General features: G+C 38.5%; 2 protein-coding genes across 3 annotated transcripts; one reads left to right on the forward strand and one right to left on the reverse strand.

Moving 5' to 3' along the window:
* The first annotated feature begins 21 nt into the window (after positions 1-21).
* Positions 22-5,715, forward strand: LOC121302459 (SLAM family member 9-like). The gene is made up of 6 exons (XM_041232449.1): positions 22-106; positions 1,236-1,547; positions 2,240-2,506; positions 4,129-4,236; positions 4,522-4,571; positions 5,205-5,715. Exons 1-6 carry the CDS (start codon positions 52-54, stop codon positions 5,325-5,327), a joined length of 915 nt encoding a protein of 304 aa, XP_041088383.1. The 5' UTR covers positions 22-51; the 3' UTR covers positions 5,328-5,715.
* Positions 5,716-6,543: 828 nt separating this feature from the next.
* LOC121302074 (CD48 antigen-like) lies at positions 6,544-16,937 on the reverse strand. 2 transcript variants are annotated; one of them, XM_041231881.1, is made up of 7 exons: positions 16,715-16,937; positions 16,204-16,330; positions 13,324-13,635; positions 11,732-12,013; positions 10,962-11,087; positions 9,242-9,291; positions 6,544-8,226 (listed from the first exon to the last, which is right to left on the reverse strand). In XM_041231881.1, exons 2-7 carry the CDS (start codon positions 16,256-16,258, stop codon positions 8,131-8,133), a joined length of 921 nt encoding a protein of 306 aa, XP_041087815.1. In that variant the 5' UTR covers positions 16,259-16,330; positions 16,715-16,937; the 3' UTR covers positions 6,544-8,130. The 2 variants fall into 2 exon arrangements, with proteins under 2 accessions (XP_041087815.1, XP_041087816.1); XM_041231882.1 differs by lacking the exons at positions 10,962-11,087; positions 16,715-16,937 and having other exon boundaries at positions 16,204-16,681.
* Between the last annotated feature and the right edge of the window lie 1,026 nt (positions 16,938-17,963).

The raw sequence follows: 17,963 nt of genomic DNA on the forward strand, positions 1-17,963 counted from the left end.
TAAGAGACAGGAAAACAGGTTCACAGCAAGTAATTCTCCAGCGAAACATTCATGTCAAGTATGAGGGACCTTGTTTTAATTCTTCTGCTCTGCTGTCTGACATCAGGTACGTTAGAGATCTGAATTCTCTCTCTTACTCGTCACCTCTTGTTTCAATTAATAATTCAATGCCAGTTTTAAGAGGGATTGTTCTTTATATTGAAGGACCAATGTTTTGACTGGAAGTCTTTAAAATGTTAAAATGAAATTAAAAGATTATATATAAATATGTTTATTTTTTTTCAAAGTTTCGTCAGAGCAACTTCTTGCACCTCATAGAGTTCACACAAACTTTTTAAAATTTCTAAAAGTTGAAATAAAAAAATCAAAAGTAAAAAGATCAAAGGATATATATGGGTTTATTTCCATGCTTGTTTCATGAGTTTACTGGTAAATACAGTCTGTGTAACATCTGTGGCACAAAACCGTTCAATATACCTCTTCTATAAAAAGTTCCATCAGACGCAAAACATTAGTTTTTTATTCTGCTGCAGACTGGAACCTGTTACACACAGGACTGAGATGTGACACCTCCTGGACTAATTGAAATATAACTGTTGTTCCAGTACTTCAATAAGCCTTGCATGTAAATTTAATGTGTACATGTGTATTGTCTTGTAAAGCTACAGTTATACTTTACAGGACTCTGTTGTCAATGAGCTACGAAAGCTCTTATGGACTTCCTAAATCAAGAAATGTTATGAATTTTATGTGTGTGTGCAATATATATATATATATATATATATATATATATATATATATATATATATATATATATATATATATATATAGAGAGAGAGAGAGAGAGAGAGAGAGAGAGAGAGAGAGAGAGAGAGAGAGAGAGAGAGAGAGAGAGAGAGAGATGTTTACTGTAATACACAGCTGGTTGATACAGTAAACACACCCTCATTCACACCAGCAGCGGAGCGTGACCCCAAGTTCTGAACAATACATTATGTGTGTAGTGTAAAACTGAGGGAACACGAACCTACTTCTTGAGGAACAGCGTTGGCTTGAAACCTGGTTCCAGGAGACCCCCCAGTCCGACGGGAGACCCAGTTTGAGGCGGCTGTATCAAACCCTGAGTCTCCCTGGCTGCTGTGCCGCGCAGTGGCCTCGTAACCCAGTCTCCTGAAACCCAGCTCCAAGCCAGACAAACTGGTAATCACGTTCTCTCCCTTCATTCCTGGGCGCAGGTAGTGAAAGCAATCCCGTTGATCGATATGGATTATATGGAGAGTCTTTACGCCTGGATGTTGAAGAATACGACAACTTGACCTTCAAAAGGTTTCTGTGGGTTTATGCTGATAAGAAACATCTAGTGGAATATATTCGCGCATTTGAGAAGGTCGATAATTACAGACAAAAGAAGTTTGAGTTTGACCAGAAGAATTTCTCCTTGCTTATAAGGAACCTGGCGAATACAGACAGTGGGCTGTATGAAGCAGAAACAGTTGACTATGATGGAAACATGATTCGTGTTATTACTTACAATCTTACTGTCCAAGGTATGCATCTCTTTAACTTCAACATGTGTCATTCTGCCAATATATTTACTGCACTGTTTAAAACACGTGCACAATCTTCCATTAAGTGTCTCCTAAGGCGAAAGAGAATTTGAATGTTTCATTTGTATTTCAAAAGCAGCAATGCATGGCAATTTAGCTGAAACATGTTATTTTCTTTCTTACTTTGATACTGTGTGTTTAAATGGTAGTTGCTAAATACAGATGTACTTCCACATAATTACAGTGATTATTCTGGACAGTTAAAATGTAGGTTTGGAGAGAATTGGATGTACTTTACTGTTGAGATACAATTTGATAGGCGATTGATCAGATTACCTGAACCCCTGGAGAGAGACCTCACACTGATGCTCAGAATGTCCACGATGATCCTGGAGATATTAATGGCTTCTCTGTCTGTGTCTCCTCCATGCCCGGTATTTATAACACATCAGTTCAGGACATGCATGACTACAGACTGTTTCTGTTATCTTACTAATTATCATTAGAACGGAGCCCTTTAGTGGTTACACCATTCAAATGCAACCAACCGCGAACTACTGTCTTTTACATTTCTGCATATTTTTTTCACCATTTCCAACCATTTTTAACCATTTCCTTTTGCTCTCTTACGATTCCCCTCCCCTTTTCACTTGACCCTTTGCCCTGTGACCCTTTGCCTTCGTTTCAAACAGCTCCTGTCTCTAAACCCATCATCACTAACGTTTCCGACCCTGAAGGGGAATGCAACTCCGCTCTGGAGTGCACAGTGGAGAACGGGACGGAGCCCTCCGTTACGTGGCTGGGGAAGGGGATTAATATCACCGTGACACACGGGAGTGCCAATGAAATTTGTCTGGACAACATCACCTGCAACAGCTGGCCGTTGACCTGCTACGCAGAGAACAAAGTCAGCAACTCGTCAGAAACCATTGAGACTCTGCAATGTGAACACTCACCAGGTAGCTTGCTTGTTTATCACATGCCTCAAGGCTTGATGCGTTCCTGACCTCTTTCCCTTTCTGTTCTGGACCGAGAGCTGGATTGTAAGTTTTTCTGTTTCTGTAGAGCAAATCTGTAACAGGTTCTGGAGAGAGGATGTGTGAGGAAGGAATTGCGTGCTCCAGGGTGTTCGGTTCTGGTCCAATATTGGCCCGTCTAGGGGTGCCGTTCCAAGCCCAGTTAGCAAGTCCAGGTTTGGTATTCTGGATCATATTTGAACACCCTGGAGTGCTAAGAAAATGGCACCCCCAGACCACCACCCCTACCCCACCCCTGCCAACTGGGAATCAGATAGAGTGCTGTATTCGAATGAACTCACTCAGCTTCATAGAGTCCAATGAAAGCTGCTGAATAATGTTCCCTTGTTAACATATTGAATTCCATCTCTTCTATATAGAATGAACTCACTCAGCTTCATGGAGTCCAGTGAAAGCTGCTGAATAATGTTCCCTTGTTAACATATTGAATTCCACCCCCTCTATATAGAATGAACTCACTCAGCTTCATAGAGTCCAATGAAAGCTGCTGAATAATGTTCCCTTGTTAACATATTGAATTGCACCCCCTCTATATAGAATGAACTCACTCAGCTTCATAGAGTCCAATGAAAGCTGCTGAATAATGTTCCCTTGTTAACATATTGAATTGCACCCCCTCTATATAGAATGAACTCACTCAGCTTCATAGAGTCCAGTGAAAGCTGCTGAATAATGTTCCCTTGTTAACATATTGAATTGCACCCCCTCTATATAGAATGAACTCCCTCAGCTTCATAGAGTCCAGTGAAAGCTGCTGAATAATGTTCCCTTGTTAACATATTGAATTGCACCCCCTCTATATAGAATGAACTCCCTCAGCTTCATAGAGTCCAATGAAAGCTGCTGAATAATGTTCCCTTGTTAACATATTGAATTGCACCCCCTCTATATAGAATGAACTCCCTCAGCTTCATAGAGTCCAGTGAAAGCTGCTGAATAATGTTCCCTTGTTAACATATTGAATTGCACCCCCTCTATATAGAATGAACTCCCTCAGCTTCATAGAGTCCAATGAAAGCTGCTGAATAATATTCCCTTGTTAACATATTGAATTGCACCCCCTCTATATAGAATGAACTCCCTCAGCTTCATAGAGTCCAGTGAAAGCTGCTGAATAATGTTCCCTTGTTAACATATTGAATTGCACCCCCTCTATATAGAATGAACTCCCTCAGCTTCATAGAGTCCAGTGATAGCTGCTGAATAATGTTCCCTTGTAAACATATTGAATTCCACACCCAGTGCTTTGTAGTTTTTCCATATACTTAACAGAAAAAAAAAACTGACAGTGACACTTTTTGGAAAAATTTGACATTTGTTTAAAATTTAAGTTGAACACTTCTGTAGACTTTTCCTGATAAAATTTTCTAGCTTCTTGAAGACCAAAAGTCAATATTTTATATATGCCATATATAAGAACGCAATATCAATCTTGCTTTGCTTTAATTATGTCTCAATCCTAAAATTCTAGGTGATGCAAAACTTTTGGCCAGAGCTGCATGCTTTAGCTGTTAAAATAACTTCTTTTTTTTTTTTCTTTTCAGATTCTGCTCTACAGTCAAATTTATGGCTGATTCTAAGCGTCACAATCATCTCTGCAATCATCACGATCGCTGGGGTTTTTTGGCTCAACAGCAGAAATGCAAAGAAAGGTGCATCGCTGTGAACTGGTCTATATCTGCCAATGAACTCTCTACAGACTGCTGCCTGGGAGTTTGAACATATCAGCTCTAGTTAACCGTGGTTAATGAACACTGTTGCCTGTACATCATTCGCTCTCACAGTCCAAACTAATAGAGGGAGAATCAATAACACTTTCCATTGAGGGGCTCCAGTTGCTGTGTGTTTGCATAGTTGTTACTTAGTACATTTTTGTGTGCTTACAGATGATTACAGTGTTATCATGCATCTGATCTATTTTTCTTAAATCCCTATAGAGGACGATTTAGTCAACATGACAGACGCTTCAGTTGGGGTGAACAGACAGGTAAGGATTTACTGACTGCCAGGGTAAAGCCAAAGCTTATTTCACAGCATGGTCTGAAAATAGGCATTTCAGGATATTTCACTATGAGACATAATATTTATTAAAGGAGAAAGGAAAGGCGTTGTCACGCTCAAAAGTGATCATCTTCTTTATACAACAAATGTTCCTAACTATTGAAATGCTTTACTGGAAAACAGTAAATCGCAGAAGATTTTTTTTTTTTTTTTTTTTTTAAAAGCCGACCTTTTAAAGACTTTTTGTTTCCCACATCAGCGAACTATCAAGCAAAATAGAAACATCAACAAAACCTCTACCAGTCTTTAGCAGAAATATATGTCCAGTCTTTGATGTAGCCAGCGTCTTTTCTGTTGAAGACATTTCACAGAAACAGCGCAGCTCTGCGCGGTGTGTGTTCAATCATTTACCAGAAGGAAGCAAACCGAACAGGCTGCTGGGTTCCTGAACGCAGCATGACGGACAGAGCATCAGCCAATGAGGCTAACGCTCGCTGTATTGATTTTTAAGTGATAAAAATATGGATATTTACGCTTTCAGAAAGAGGACTTTTCACAGGGAACTATATATTACACAATGATAAAATACATACTTAATGTTCATTTGTTTGTTTTGCAGTCGATAGCAACAGAGTACGATGTCGTGAGGGCAGAACGGATGATCCAGCCCACAGTCCTTCCCTCAGAAATCACTACCATCTATGCTACTGTTCATAAAACAAGTATAAAGAACATTTGTTAAGCAGCAATGAATGGGTTAAAAATAAGGTAACATGCAGGGAGAGAATGTTACACATTAAAAGATCTAAGAGTTTATGTTAATCTAGGGAAGTAATGTTAAAACTGTACAATGCATTAGTAAGACTTTGTGAATACTGTGTTCTGTTCTGGTCGCTACAAAAATGATATTGCTGCTCTAGAAAGAGTGCAAAGAAGAGCGACCAGAATTATTCCAGGTTTAAAAGGCATGCCACATGCAGACAGGCTAAAAGAATTGAATCTGTTCAGTCTTGAACAAAGAAGATTACGCAACGATCTGACTCAAGCATTCTGAATCCTAAAAGGTACTGACAATGTCGACCCAAGGGACTTTTTCAACCTGAATAAAGAAACAAGGACCAGGGGTCGCAAATGGAGATTAGATTCAGAACACAAAATAGGAGGCTCTTTTTTACACAGAGAATTGTGAAGGTCTGGAACCAGCTCCCCAGTAATGTTGTTGAGGCTGACACTCTGGGATCCTTCAAGAAGCTGCTTGATGAGATTCTGGGATCAATAAGCTACTGGCAACCAAACGAGCAAGATGGGGGCCGAAGGGGCTCCTCTCGTTTGTAAACTTTCTTATGTTCTTATGTTATGCTGTTCGTAGTTTTAGCTCGTATCAGAAACTGCTAGAAAAAAACAAAAACAAAGAGGAAATCCTTCATTAAATTTGGAGAAACACTCGATGTGGAAATGCTGATGTCATTTTAAACTCTGAAGTTTATTTATAACTATGAAGAGAATGTCTCATTTCCTGTGTATTTACATGGTAGTTACTTACTATGTTCGTTATTATTATGCTAGTTAGTATGCCTGGTTACAATATAATGGAAACAATGGTATCAGAAAAGGGTCAGGGTTAAGGTTGTAGAGTAACTGGATAATAACATTGTAACGATGTATGAGCACACATGGAAGTAACTGCTATGTAACAGTAATTCAGTAATTCGGGACAAACACCAATCACAAAATGTTCTAGTATAACTATTTATTGTTGGGAATAAGAAAGTATGCAATTTTACAGAGAATTATGTTGTACACACGCTTTCATTTGGCATCAAACCTAGCTTGGTTTTTGGGCTCGCTGCCTGGCCGACTGGACGAGGCGGAGACCCCTGCATTGATAAAATATAGAAATTGTTTTTAAGAAAGGTAGAGATGGGGGGAGGTGGTGGGTTACGATGAAATCGAAACGCAACTGAGAGGAAAGTGAAGAGGGTATTTATAGGGTTAACAATCTTAATTAGCTATGTTGTAAATTGAATGATTCACTTTGGTGACGCAAAGATTGGTGCCTGACCTTCCTCCTGACTTATAATTAAAAATAGCAATACAGACACTCAGTGGGAATGCTAAGAGATGTTTTGCAGTATTTTTTTTTAAAAGGAGACATTCTTTGCATAGTTATAAATAAACTTCTGGGTTTTAAATGTCATCAGCATTTCCAGCGCGCTCATTTCTGAAAACACAGAAAGGACTTCCCCTTTCTGTGTTTTTTTCTAGCAGTTTCCGCTGAGATAAAACTGTGGGGGTGCGGGGTTTGAGCGCTCTGAGCATTTCCCATCAGTGATCAAAGTGGACATGACAGGCAGGATTGACAAATACGTTTGTCAAGAACGATGAACTGGTTTCGACTTATGAATTTGTCTATTACTTGGCTTAATAAGATGTTAAAAATGGTTGTTATCGAATTTGTAAAATTTTTATTTTTGTATTGATGTATAATCAAACTCGCGCATCAGCGCGTCACTCGCAGTGGTGTTGTCTGTCTTCTTCTTGGCCTGACGTCACCACCAGCCACCCTCGTCGCGCCCCTAACCCTAATCTCTAAACTCACAGCCTTTTCTGGTATTTACATATATCTTGAAAAAAAAATAATAATAATAATCTGTACTCGTTTAGATAAACTCACATCTTTATTATGACACAAAGACACGTGCAATATTTCTACATTATAATGATATTTACAAATGCATTGTAAATAACATAATAAGAAAACATGAGATACACATTAAATTAAAATAACATTGGTGTTGCGTTTTCTAATAAAAGTATATATTTTTTACAGCAGTCTTTAATAAACCTTTTTTTTTTTTATTATTTGTCACCATCAAAGTGATTCATGTGTAAATATTCTTGCGCAGACTGACTCGCTCTTTTCCAGTGTAAAAAAAAAAGATCAACCGCAAGGAATATGGTTCCGTGTTTTCATTTTTGGTGCAGTATCCTTGCGCAGAAGGTATGGGACGGGATGGACCAGGGGTTCTGAAACCCGGTCCTGAGGGAGTTCACTGGTCTCAGTTCCTACCGGGCTCTCAATAAATTAACTAGACCATTAATTGAACTTTGCTTAATTAGACCTTTGGAACAGTTTTTCAGTTTTTAAACTGCAGATTTGAAATCTGCAACTGTAAATATAGATCTTAATAAGCAGCAGTGTTACCTTTTCATCTCCTATCAGAAACTGCTATAAAAAGACCACAGAGAGCGGAAGTCCTCCAGGATGCTTTGAGAAACGTCCAACGTGGACACGTTGAGAAATAATGTCTTCAAAATTGCAAAATAGGTCTAAAACATGGACAACAAAGAGTCTCTAATGACTGTGTGTTTGCATAGCAGTTACTTAGCAAATACACGTGTGCTCACACATCATTACAAAGTTATAATGCAAAGTTACATCGTACTTAATGCCTAGAACATTTGTTTTTGCGTGCTATAACCCTAACCCTTTTTTGTTACATGTTACGTTATTTCTTATTCATTGCTGTTTTACGAATGCTTTTTTATGCTTGTTTTTGGACAGCAGAATAGATGGTTGTGTCTTCTATGGGCTGAATCATTCGACCTGGATTCACGACGTCGTAGTCTGATGTTATCGACTGCAAAACAAACAAACGAACAAAATAAGTACATGAAGGTAACACTGCATGAAATAATTGTTTGATCGTTGGCCATTGTGTAGTGTGTAGTTCCCGGTGGAAATGTATATTTCTGAAAGAAGAGTGTAAACATGCATCATAGATTTGAAATATATTTCTGCTAAAGATCGCTCCACCCGGCACAAGAAGGAGACGTTTCACTCGTCGGCTGTTATTTTTACATTTATCAATGTTTTTATTTTATTTGCTAATTCACTGATGGTGAAAACAAAATGTCTTTAACCCTCCTATTATGTTCAAAATTTAGGAGCATCTGTTATGTTTTGGGTCATATTGACCCGATGCAATTTCAAACTAAATTTAAACAGCCTTAAATTGATTATACTGTTTTTATTTGCAAAGGTTTGACTCTTTTCTGCTCTTTTAGTCCAGGAGCTGTGATAAAACTCTTTTGACTACAAGCCTGGGAGCTCCTCATTCTGGAGTGTCTTTACCAGAGAGATGCTGATGCAATACTGACAGAGAAAATTAGCCTCTGCCTTGTTTTTTTTTATTTTTTTGTTTATATATATCTCCAGACAGGAGCAGTCATTTCCAGAGATAACAATGCAAATATAATAATAATAAAATAACAAATTAAAATAAGTTTGTTTTATTTCTGCACACAAATCCACGTAGATAAACGCCAGGGGTCACAGTGACCCCAAACATCTTATTTGTACACATGACCTGTTCTAAAAAAAAAAAAAAAAAAAAAAAAAAAAAAATATATATCTCAAAGGTTCTGTTTTCTGTGTATAAGTTCATGACCCCCAACTTAAGAAAATATTATACAGAAAATGAAAAGAAAAACAGCATTTAAGCTAACTGGAAACTAGATATCATCACTTTTGAGCGTGACAATGCCTTTTTTCTGCTTTAATAAATGTTATGTTTCATTGTGAAATATCTTGAAAGGCCTGTTTTCAGACCGTGACAATGTTTTTCACTGACTGTCATTTTCTTAAATCCTTACCTCATAATTCTCCCCAACTGTAGCATATGTTGTGTTGACTAAATCTTCCACTGTAGGGGTTAAAAAAAAAAAATCAGATCAGATTTTAAAACCCTGCAATGCCACATTTATGGAGTTTGGTTTTGGATTCAACTTGACCCATTTTACAGCTTTGGCCAAAAGTTTTGCATCAACGAGAGTAATATTAAACTAGATTATATATAATATATATATATATAGATATATCTATATAGATAATATATAATATATATATATATAATATAAACGTATAATATAGTACTTGTCTTTTATACTAGAATTGTGTCGTCAAACACATTATATAGCATTGTGTAATCAAAGAAAAACTACTAAAATGACCTTGCATAAAAGTCTATACCAGAAGCCGTAACAGTAGCACAGTAGCATTTCATGTTAGATTTCTGAAATGTGACATTTTTAAATGTTTGTCATTTCTGACCTTCCAAAATGCGACAGAACCTTCCAATACAAGTCTCTAATGACTTTGTGCTTGCAAAGCAGTTTCTGAGTAAATCCACGTCTGCTTACATATCGTCACAGTAGTGTAATTATTCAGTTACTGTATTTATTATGCATGTGTGTGTGTGTAGTGTTATCTGTCAGTAACTTTCCCTTGTGTGTCTCTAATTACTGTGTGTTTGCATAGTAGTTACTAAGTAAATACACGTGTACATTGTACCATGCATAATAACAGAGTTAGAAAAAAAGATCTTCAATATCTACATACAGTGCGTGCATCTAAAACCATCATCAATCTCAGATTTCAACAGTAGCGTTATATCTTAACATGCCAGTTAGTAAACAAGCATCGCTGTTCATTACATGATTATATTGATCAGAATATAACGATAAATCCATAGCATAAACACAAAGATTAACAGTGTGTGATGGAAGCTGATCTCCAGAAGCTGTCCAGGCAACACATTTATATTCTCCACTGTCTTCTGCTCTCAGCTGATTGATTGTTAAAGACCAGTCTCTTCTGTTCAGATGCAGTCTACTCCTGAACTGGGGAACTGTTCCATCAATATCATCTTTATCAGCAATGACAGCTCTACCCAATTTCCATTGCACTTCACATGGGTTATCCTGTTGGGACAAACCAGAGTGCAAGACAACAGACTCTCCCATAGTCCCGTTCACAGCTAGGAGCTAGGAGCTAACTGACTGAGCAAACCTGCAATACATAGGGATGAAAACCATTGAACCTGGGCAGCAAATACATTTCAACATTTACATAAAACATCCACTTACTTATTTCCTGGACATGATTGTAACAGTATTTAAATAAAAGCAAACGACAATAGCGCACATCCTGCATAAGCACCAAGGATAACATTAATATTTCACATGCAGCGTTTCTACAAAGCAGAGAGTCTCAAGCAAAGCAATTTCTGGTACGGAGCGAATTGTTTATCTCGTGTTTGCTCACATATTCTGATCGTTACCAAGACCAACAGATAATATGTTTAAATGGTTACACTTTACATCAAGTGTCTCTAACTGCCGTGTAATAACACTGCAGTGATGTGTGAGCACACACGTGTATGCACACAGTAACTGCTCTGCAAACACGCAGTCATTAGAGACGATCAATGGAAAGTGTTACTGTTTTAGTTTCCGACTGTAAATTTCATACCCCTCAGGCATCAGATTGCTGCTTTTTGAAGCCTTTTTTTAAGTGGCTGCATAAATACGGTACCCTTTGGTCTCTTTCTTCTACATTTGATGATGATGATGATGATGATGATGATGATGATGATGACAACGATAAAGAGGAAGAAGACGCCCAAACTGATAAATACCCATAGCAAATTTAAATCAGAACCTATGAAATAAATATTAAAATAAACTTGCATGTGATATTTTGGTAAAAATTAATCAAGAGTATTCAAAGAAGAGATTTTGAATGAAGGTGAAGGAGGAGAAGAAGAAATTTTGAATGAAGGTGAAGGAGGAGAAGAGATTTTGAATGAAGGTGAAGGAGGAGAAGAGATTTTGAATGAAGGTGAAGGAGGAGAAGAAGAGATTTTGAATGAAGGTGAAGGAGGAGAAGAAGAGATTTTGAATGAAGGTGAAGGAGGAGAAGAAGAGATTTTGAATGAAGGTGAAGGAGGAGAAGAAGAAATTTTGAATGAAGGTGAAGGAGGAGAAGAAGAGATTTTGAATGAAGGTGAAGGAGGAGAAGAAGAGATTTTGAATGAAGGTGAAGGAGGAGAAGAAGAGATTTTGAATGAAGGTGAAGGAGGAGAAGAAGAGATTTTAAATGAAGGATAAGGAGGAGAAGAAGAGATTTTAAATGAAGGTGAAGGAGGAGAAGAAGAGATTTTGAATGAAGGTGAAGGAGGAGAAGAAGAGATTTTAAATGAAGGTGAAGGAGGAGAAGAAGAAGATGAAGAAAGTAATTGAGAAAGAGAAAGAGAAGAAAAATATGACAAAGAAGAAAATGCAGAAGGAGAAGGAGAAACATACTTGGTCGATTGCATGTCAGCTTGTTCTTCATAATGGTGGTTGAGTTCTTACTGACTCGATTCTCTACATAGCAAGTGAAGGATTCTTTGTCTCCGGCGCTGGGGGCCGGAGTGTACTCCAGCAAACTTCCATTAGAGATGGACTTTGTGTCCTTGATTCCAGTCTCTTCCCAGTGAATAAATACATCATCCCCGTCCTTCACAGAACAATTCAGAGAGATGGAGCAGGTTTCGTTTGCCAGTGGAGTTTCCGTGAGGTTTATAGAAGGTTTAGAGACAGCAGCTGAAAGAACGGAGCAAATATATATATCAAAAATAACTTCTAAAAGTGTGATGCAGAAACCTTTCACCTTGGTTGGTTGATCTGACTCATTGCATGTCATTAGCTGCAGTAATTATACCTATGGGCTGGGAAGCTGATATACTAGACAGAGTCGTGACGGGTTCTGTCCCCTGTTGGTGAGATGAGACGGGTTCTGTCCCCTGTTGGTGAGATGAGATTAACAGCTCTATAACCACGAATGCAGGCTAGCCTGGCTCTTCTGCACAGCATTTAAGATGCTTGCAGTTATAATTACAGTTCATTCTTCATGAACCTTATTTGTCATTTCATTTATCCGCTGCCATTTTTAAGCTGACTCACGTGTTGGACCCAATTTCGCTTCTTTTTTTTTTTGACGTGCACTGTTTGATTCTACTGGAAATTGCATCATTAAGCGGTTGCCTCACCTTAATTCAGAATTTCACTCAAAGTTCCCCCATTAGCTAATAAAAAAGTTATTTGAAAAGCACTCCAACCAAACTCAAACGAGAAAGTGGACACACACACACACAAAGAAAATCACTTAGAATCACATTTCTGTTGGCAAATGTGATTCTGTTGGCATGCGATAACAAAGTTAAAGACAATTTATTTTTCTCAACAGCAGACTTTATGCAGAACGCTGTGGCTGCTGGGAGGTTATTTTCAGATATTTCGATATACCTCCAGTTTGCACCCATAGTGTGACTCAGTTGATTTCCACCGCTTCAAATTATCCTTACAGATGAATTTCAAAGCTTACGAGTAGGTGCTGAAAATGTGATTCACTTTCTTCTTTTTAAACATGTAGATTCTGATTGAATGGGAGAAACCTATATGGAGCGTGTGGGCTTGCCATAAGTTCGACTTTAGACTTGAACTGAATTAATCATGCAGCAGAGGCTTCATCAAAGTGACTGCCAGAGACTAGGGGGAGAACTATGCATCACCAACAACTGTTGCTGCAAAAGGACCTGTTTGTTTTATGTCTCATATGAAGGATGGAGCGCACACACACCACACACACACACACACACACACACACACACACACACACACACACACACACACACACAAATATAATAAGACGAGAAAATACATATTCATTCTTTAAGAAATAAATAACATGTTTCAGCTAAGTTGCCATGCATTGCTGCTTTTGAAATACAAATGAAACATTCAAATTCTCTTTCGCCTTAGGAGACACTTAATGGAAGATTGTGCATGTGTTTTAAACAGTGCAGTAAATATATTGGCAGAATGACACATGTTGAAGTTAAAGAGATGCATACCTTGGACAGTAAGATTGTAAGTAATAACACGAATCATGTTTCCATCATAGTCAACTGTTTCTGCTTCATACAGCCCACTGTCTGTATTCACCAGGTTCTTAATAAGCAAGGAGAAATTCTTCTGGTCAAACTCAAACTTCTCTTGTTTGTAATTTTCAGCCAGGTCAGATGCGTGAGTATATTCCACTAGACGTTTCTTATCAGCATAAAGCCACAGAAACCTTTTGAAGGTCAAGTTGTCGTATTCTTCAACATCCAGGCGTAAAGACTCTCCATATAATCCATATCGATCAACGGGATTGCTTTCACTACCTGTGCCCAGGAATGAAGGGAGAGAACGTGATTACCAGTTTGTCATGGCTTGGAGCTGGGTTTCAGGAGACTGGGTTACGAGGCCACTGCGCGGCACAGCAGCCAGGGAGACTCAGGGTTTGATACAGCCGCCTCAAACTGGGTCTCCCGTCGGACTGGGGGGTCTCCTGGAACCAGGTTTCAAGCCAACGCTGTTCCTCAAGAAGTAGGTTCATGTTCCCTCAGTTTTACACTACACACATAATGTGAATGAGGGTGTGTTTCCTGTATCAACCAGCTGTGTATTACAGTAAACATCTCTCTCTCTATCTATCTATCTATCTATCTATCTATCTATCTATATATATATATATATATATATATATATATATATATATATATATATATATATATATAGTGCCTTGCAAAAGTATTCAGACCTCTGACCAATTCTCTCATATTACTGAATTACAAATGGTACATTGAAATTTCGTTCTGTTTGATATTTTATTTTTAAACACTGAAACTCAGAGTCAATTATTGTAAGGTGACATTGGTTTTATTTTGGGAAATATTTTTAAGAAAACTAAAAAAACTAAAATATCTTGCTTGCATAAGTATTCAACCCCGGTGCTGTGGAAGAAATTGCCCTAACGGGGACACAATTACCTTACCTTTGGCCTCCACCTGTGAACCATTAAAGTTGCTGTCACATTTTCTGGATAAAAACCCCACTGTTGAAGGATCATTTGGTAAGGCTGTGAATCTGAAGGAAAATGAAGACCAAAGAGCATTCTACAGAAGTTAGAGATAAAGTAATACAAATGCATAGATTAGGGAAAGGGTACAAAATAATATCCAAGTGTTTGGATATCCCAGTGAGCACAGTTGGATCAATAATCAGGAAGTGGAAGCTGCATCACATGACCCAGGCACTGCCAAGAAAAGGCCGTCCCTCAAAACTCAGCGCTCAAACAAGAAGGAGACTTGTGAGAGAAGCCACAGAGAGGCCAACAATCACTTTGAAGGAGCTACAGAGTTCAGTGGCTGGGAGTGGAGTAATGGTGCACCAGTCAACCATATCAAGAGCTCTGCATAACACTGGCCTGTATGGGAGGGTGGCAAGAAAGAAGCTGTTACTCAAAAAGTACCATCTGAAAGCACGTCTGGAGTTTGCCAGAAAGCATGAGAGTGACCAGCTGCGATGTGGGAAAAGGTTTTGTGGTCAGATGAGACCAAGATAGAGGTTTTTGGCAAAAACTCAAAGCGCTGTGTGTGGCGCAAACCTAACACTGCCCATGCCTCAAGACACACCATCCCTACAGTGAAGTATGGTGGTGGCAGCATCATGCTGTGGGGATGCTTCTCATCAGCAGGGACTGGGCATCTTGTTACAATTGAAGGAAGAATGGATGGAGCAAAATACAGGAAAATACTGCAAGAGAATCTGCTTCAGTCCACTAAAAAACTGAAGCTTGGGAGGAGATTCACCTTTCAGCAGGACAATGATCCCAAGCACAAGGCCAAAGCAACACTGGAGTGGCACCAGAACAAAAAGGTGAATGTCCTACAGTGGCCCAGTCAAAGTCCTGATCTCAATCCCACTGAGAATCTCTAGCACTATTTGAAAATTGCGGTCCACAAGCGTCGTCCAACCAACATGCACAACCTGGAGCAAATCTGCCAAGAAGAATGGGCCAAAATCACACCGACACTGTGTCCAAAGCTGGTACATACTTAACCCCAAAGACTTAAAGCTGTTATTGCAGCGAAAGGTGGCTCTACCAAATATTAATGTATTTGGGGGGTTGAATACTTAGCAAGCAAGATATTTCAGTTTTTTATTTTTCTTAAAAATATTTCCCAACATAAACCAATGTCACCTTACAATAATTGATTTTGAGTTTAAGTGTTTTAAAATAAAGTATCAAACAGAATGAAATTTCAATGTACCATTTGTAATTCAGTAATATGAGAGAATTGGTCAGGGGTTTGAATACTTTTGCAAGGCACTGTATATATACACACATGAAATTCATAACATTTCTTGATTTAGGAAGTCCATATGTACTTTCCGTAGCTCATTGACAACAGAGTCCTGTAAAGTATAACTGTAGCTTTACAAGACAATACACACGGTACACATTAAATTTACACGCAAGGCTTATTGAAGAAAAAACTAATGATTTGTGTCTGATGGAACTTTTTATAGAAGAGGTATATTGAACGGTTTTGTGCCACAGATGTTACACAGACTGTATGTACCAGTAAACTCATGAAACAAGCATGGAAATAAACGCATATATATATCCTTTGATCTTTTTACTTTTGATTTTTTATTTCAACTTTTAGAAATTTTAAAAAGTTTGTTTGAACTCTATGGAGTGCGAGAAGTTGCTCTGACAGAACTTTGAAAAAAAATCAATATATATATATATATATATATAATTGTTTAACTTCATTTTAACATTTTAAAGACTTCCAGTCAAAACATTGGTCCTTCAATATAAAGAACAATCCCTCTTAAAACTGGCATTGAATTATTAATTGAAACAAGAGGTGACGAGTAAGAGAGAGAATTGAACGTACCTGATGTCAGACAGCAGAGCAGCAGAATTAAAACAAGGTCCCTCATACTTGACATGTATGTTTCGCTGGAGAATTACTTGCTGTGAACCTGTTTTCCTGTCTCAGAGTAACAGGGTGTTCGCTTCTTCTGTGGTAGATCAGAGCGAAGATGAATTAATCATTATCTGTCACAGATGTTCAGTATACCTGCACAGGCACTGACTGTACAATCAGGTTTAAAGTTCTTATTGTGCAAATCTTTTTGCACGACATAACCCTAACTCTACAAATTCTGTACCTGCATGCATCGTGCAAATAGAAATTCGAAGCGCTTTGCAACTCGGCATAATAAGTGCAATGGACTCACACAGCAATTGCAGGCATTTGATGGAAAATATACGACAAATTAAAAACTATAGAAGCAAGTTCAAAACTTTTTTTTTCTGTTTTATCTTGCGAGTTTATAGTGCTGCTTTATTGTATTACTCCCCTGTGGGAAATGGCTTCAGTGTTTAAATGAATGTAGGGTTACCTGGAAGGTTTGTTAAGGCGATTCTCAGAAATATTCTCTGCAGTCTTAAACTCGTCTGGGGTTTGTCAACTGAAATACGCGGTAGTATCTTTCACTCTGACGTACGTGTTAAACAGAACAAGCTTGAAAACACATCCCATCTACAAGAAAAACACCCACACGCACGCATTTTCGAAAGCACAGACCTAAAGATTGGTTTCACAAGCTTTTGCAAAGATTTTCAACCTCGAAAGGGAGAGACTTCTCTTTTGGTACATCAACTCCCAAAGAAGTGGAATAGTTTCCATCACAGTAAGAAGATGGGGTGTGATTTTGCCGTGCAGTGTTAAAGATGAAAGTGTTCAGCTCAGCACAGCACTGAAATCTGCTCTTATTTTTAAGAGTTACATACAGGAAGCTCTCTGGTTAAACTTCACTTCCCTGCCTTTGAGCGTTCTGTGAGACTTTCAGTTTGAAATGACAATTGTGTGTGTGTGTGTGTGTGTGTGTGTGTGTGTGTGTGTGTGTGTGTGTGTGTGTGTGTGTGTGTGTGTGTGTGTGTGTGTGTGTGTGTGTGTGTGTGTGTGTGTGTGTGTGTGCGCGCGTGCAGAGCAGTGACTTAGCGAATACACACGCGCTTACACATCACTGCATTGTTATTAATCAGACACGATGCACATGCGCAGTATTTATTCAAAGCTCAAATGATATTCACAAATACATTGAAAAATAACATCGCGATAAAAGATGAAACACGATATAAATGAAATTCATTTTTAACTGCTTCAAATTTATTTTGAGGCTGTGTGGTCCTATGATTAACAGCCTGGGCGTGTAACCACAAGGTCACGTGTTCATATAATGCACAGTTCACAGCCTGCCTCTGTAAACGTTTGTGATGGGGGGGGGGGGGGGGGGGGGGGTGTATTTTATTCTGGTTATTTTAACCAGAGCTGGAGTGTCCCGTACTCTCAAAATGGAATTAATAGCAACACCTTCCAGGAAGGGCCTCTTAATGATTTTTTGGAAGTGTAGAGAGCGTTGATTCATTTTCAGAGAGCTTCAGGATGATTCTCAGCTCAGTTACTGACCTGCAGCAATGAGAAACAAGCAAACAGCTCAATAAGATTATGAGCAAAGTGGATCAGTCCATTCATTCTACCATTTTCATTAAATACAGGAAATGTGTGGACTGTGATCCTTTAACTCGGGGCTTCTCAAACCCGATCCTGGGGAGCCCCTCTGGCTGCTGGTTTTCATTGCAACCGAG

This window comes from Polyodon spathula, chromosome 29 (assembly GCF_017654505.1).
Source record: "Polyodon spathula isolate WHYD16114869_AA chromosome 29, ASM1765450v1, whole genome shotgun sequence".
NCBI lineage: Eukaryota > Metazoa > Chordata > Actinopteri > Acipenseriformes > Polyodontidae > Polyodon > Polyodon spathula.

Excerpts from the sequence above, each read along its gene's own strand:
- LOC121302459 (XM_041232449.1), top strand. The coding sequence starts at position 52 with ATGTCAAGTATGAGGGACCTTGTTTTAATTCTTCTGCTCTGCTGTCTG. Across the intron at positions 2,507-4,128 it reads GCAATGTGAACACTCACCAG|ATTCTGCTCTACAGTCAAAT; the intron begins GTAGCTTGCTTG and ends TTTTCTTTTCAG. Across the intron at positions 4,237-4,521 it reads CAGCAGAAATGCAAAGAAAG|AGGACGATTTAGTCAACATG; the intron begins GTGCATCGCTGT and ends AAATCCCTATAG.
- LOC121302074 (XM_041231881.1), bottom strand. The coding sequence starts at position 16,258 with ATGTCAAGTATGAGGGACCTTGTTTTAATTCTGCTGCTCTGCTGTCTG. Across the intron at positions 9,292-10,961 it reads TAGAAGAAAGAGACCAAAGG|TGGAAGATTTAGTCAACACA; the intron begins GTACCGTATTTA and ends TAACCCCTACAG. Across the intron at positions 8,227-9,241 it reads CAGTTGGGGAGAATTATGAG|TCGATAACATCAGACTACGA; the intron begins GTAAGGATTTAA and ends TTTGTTTTGCAG.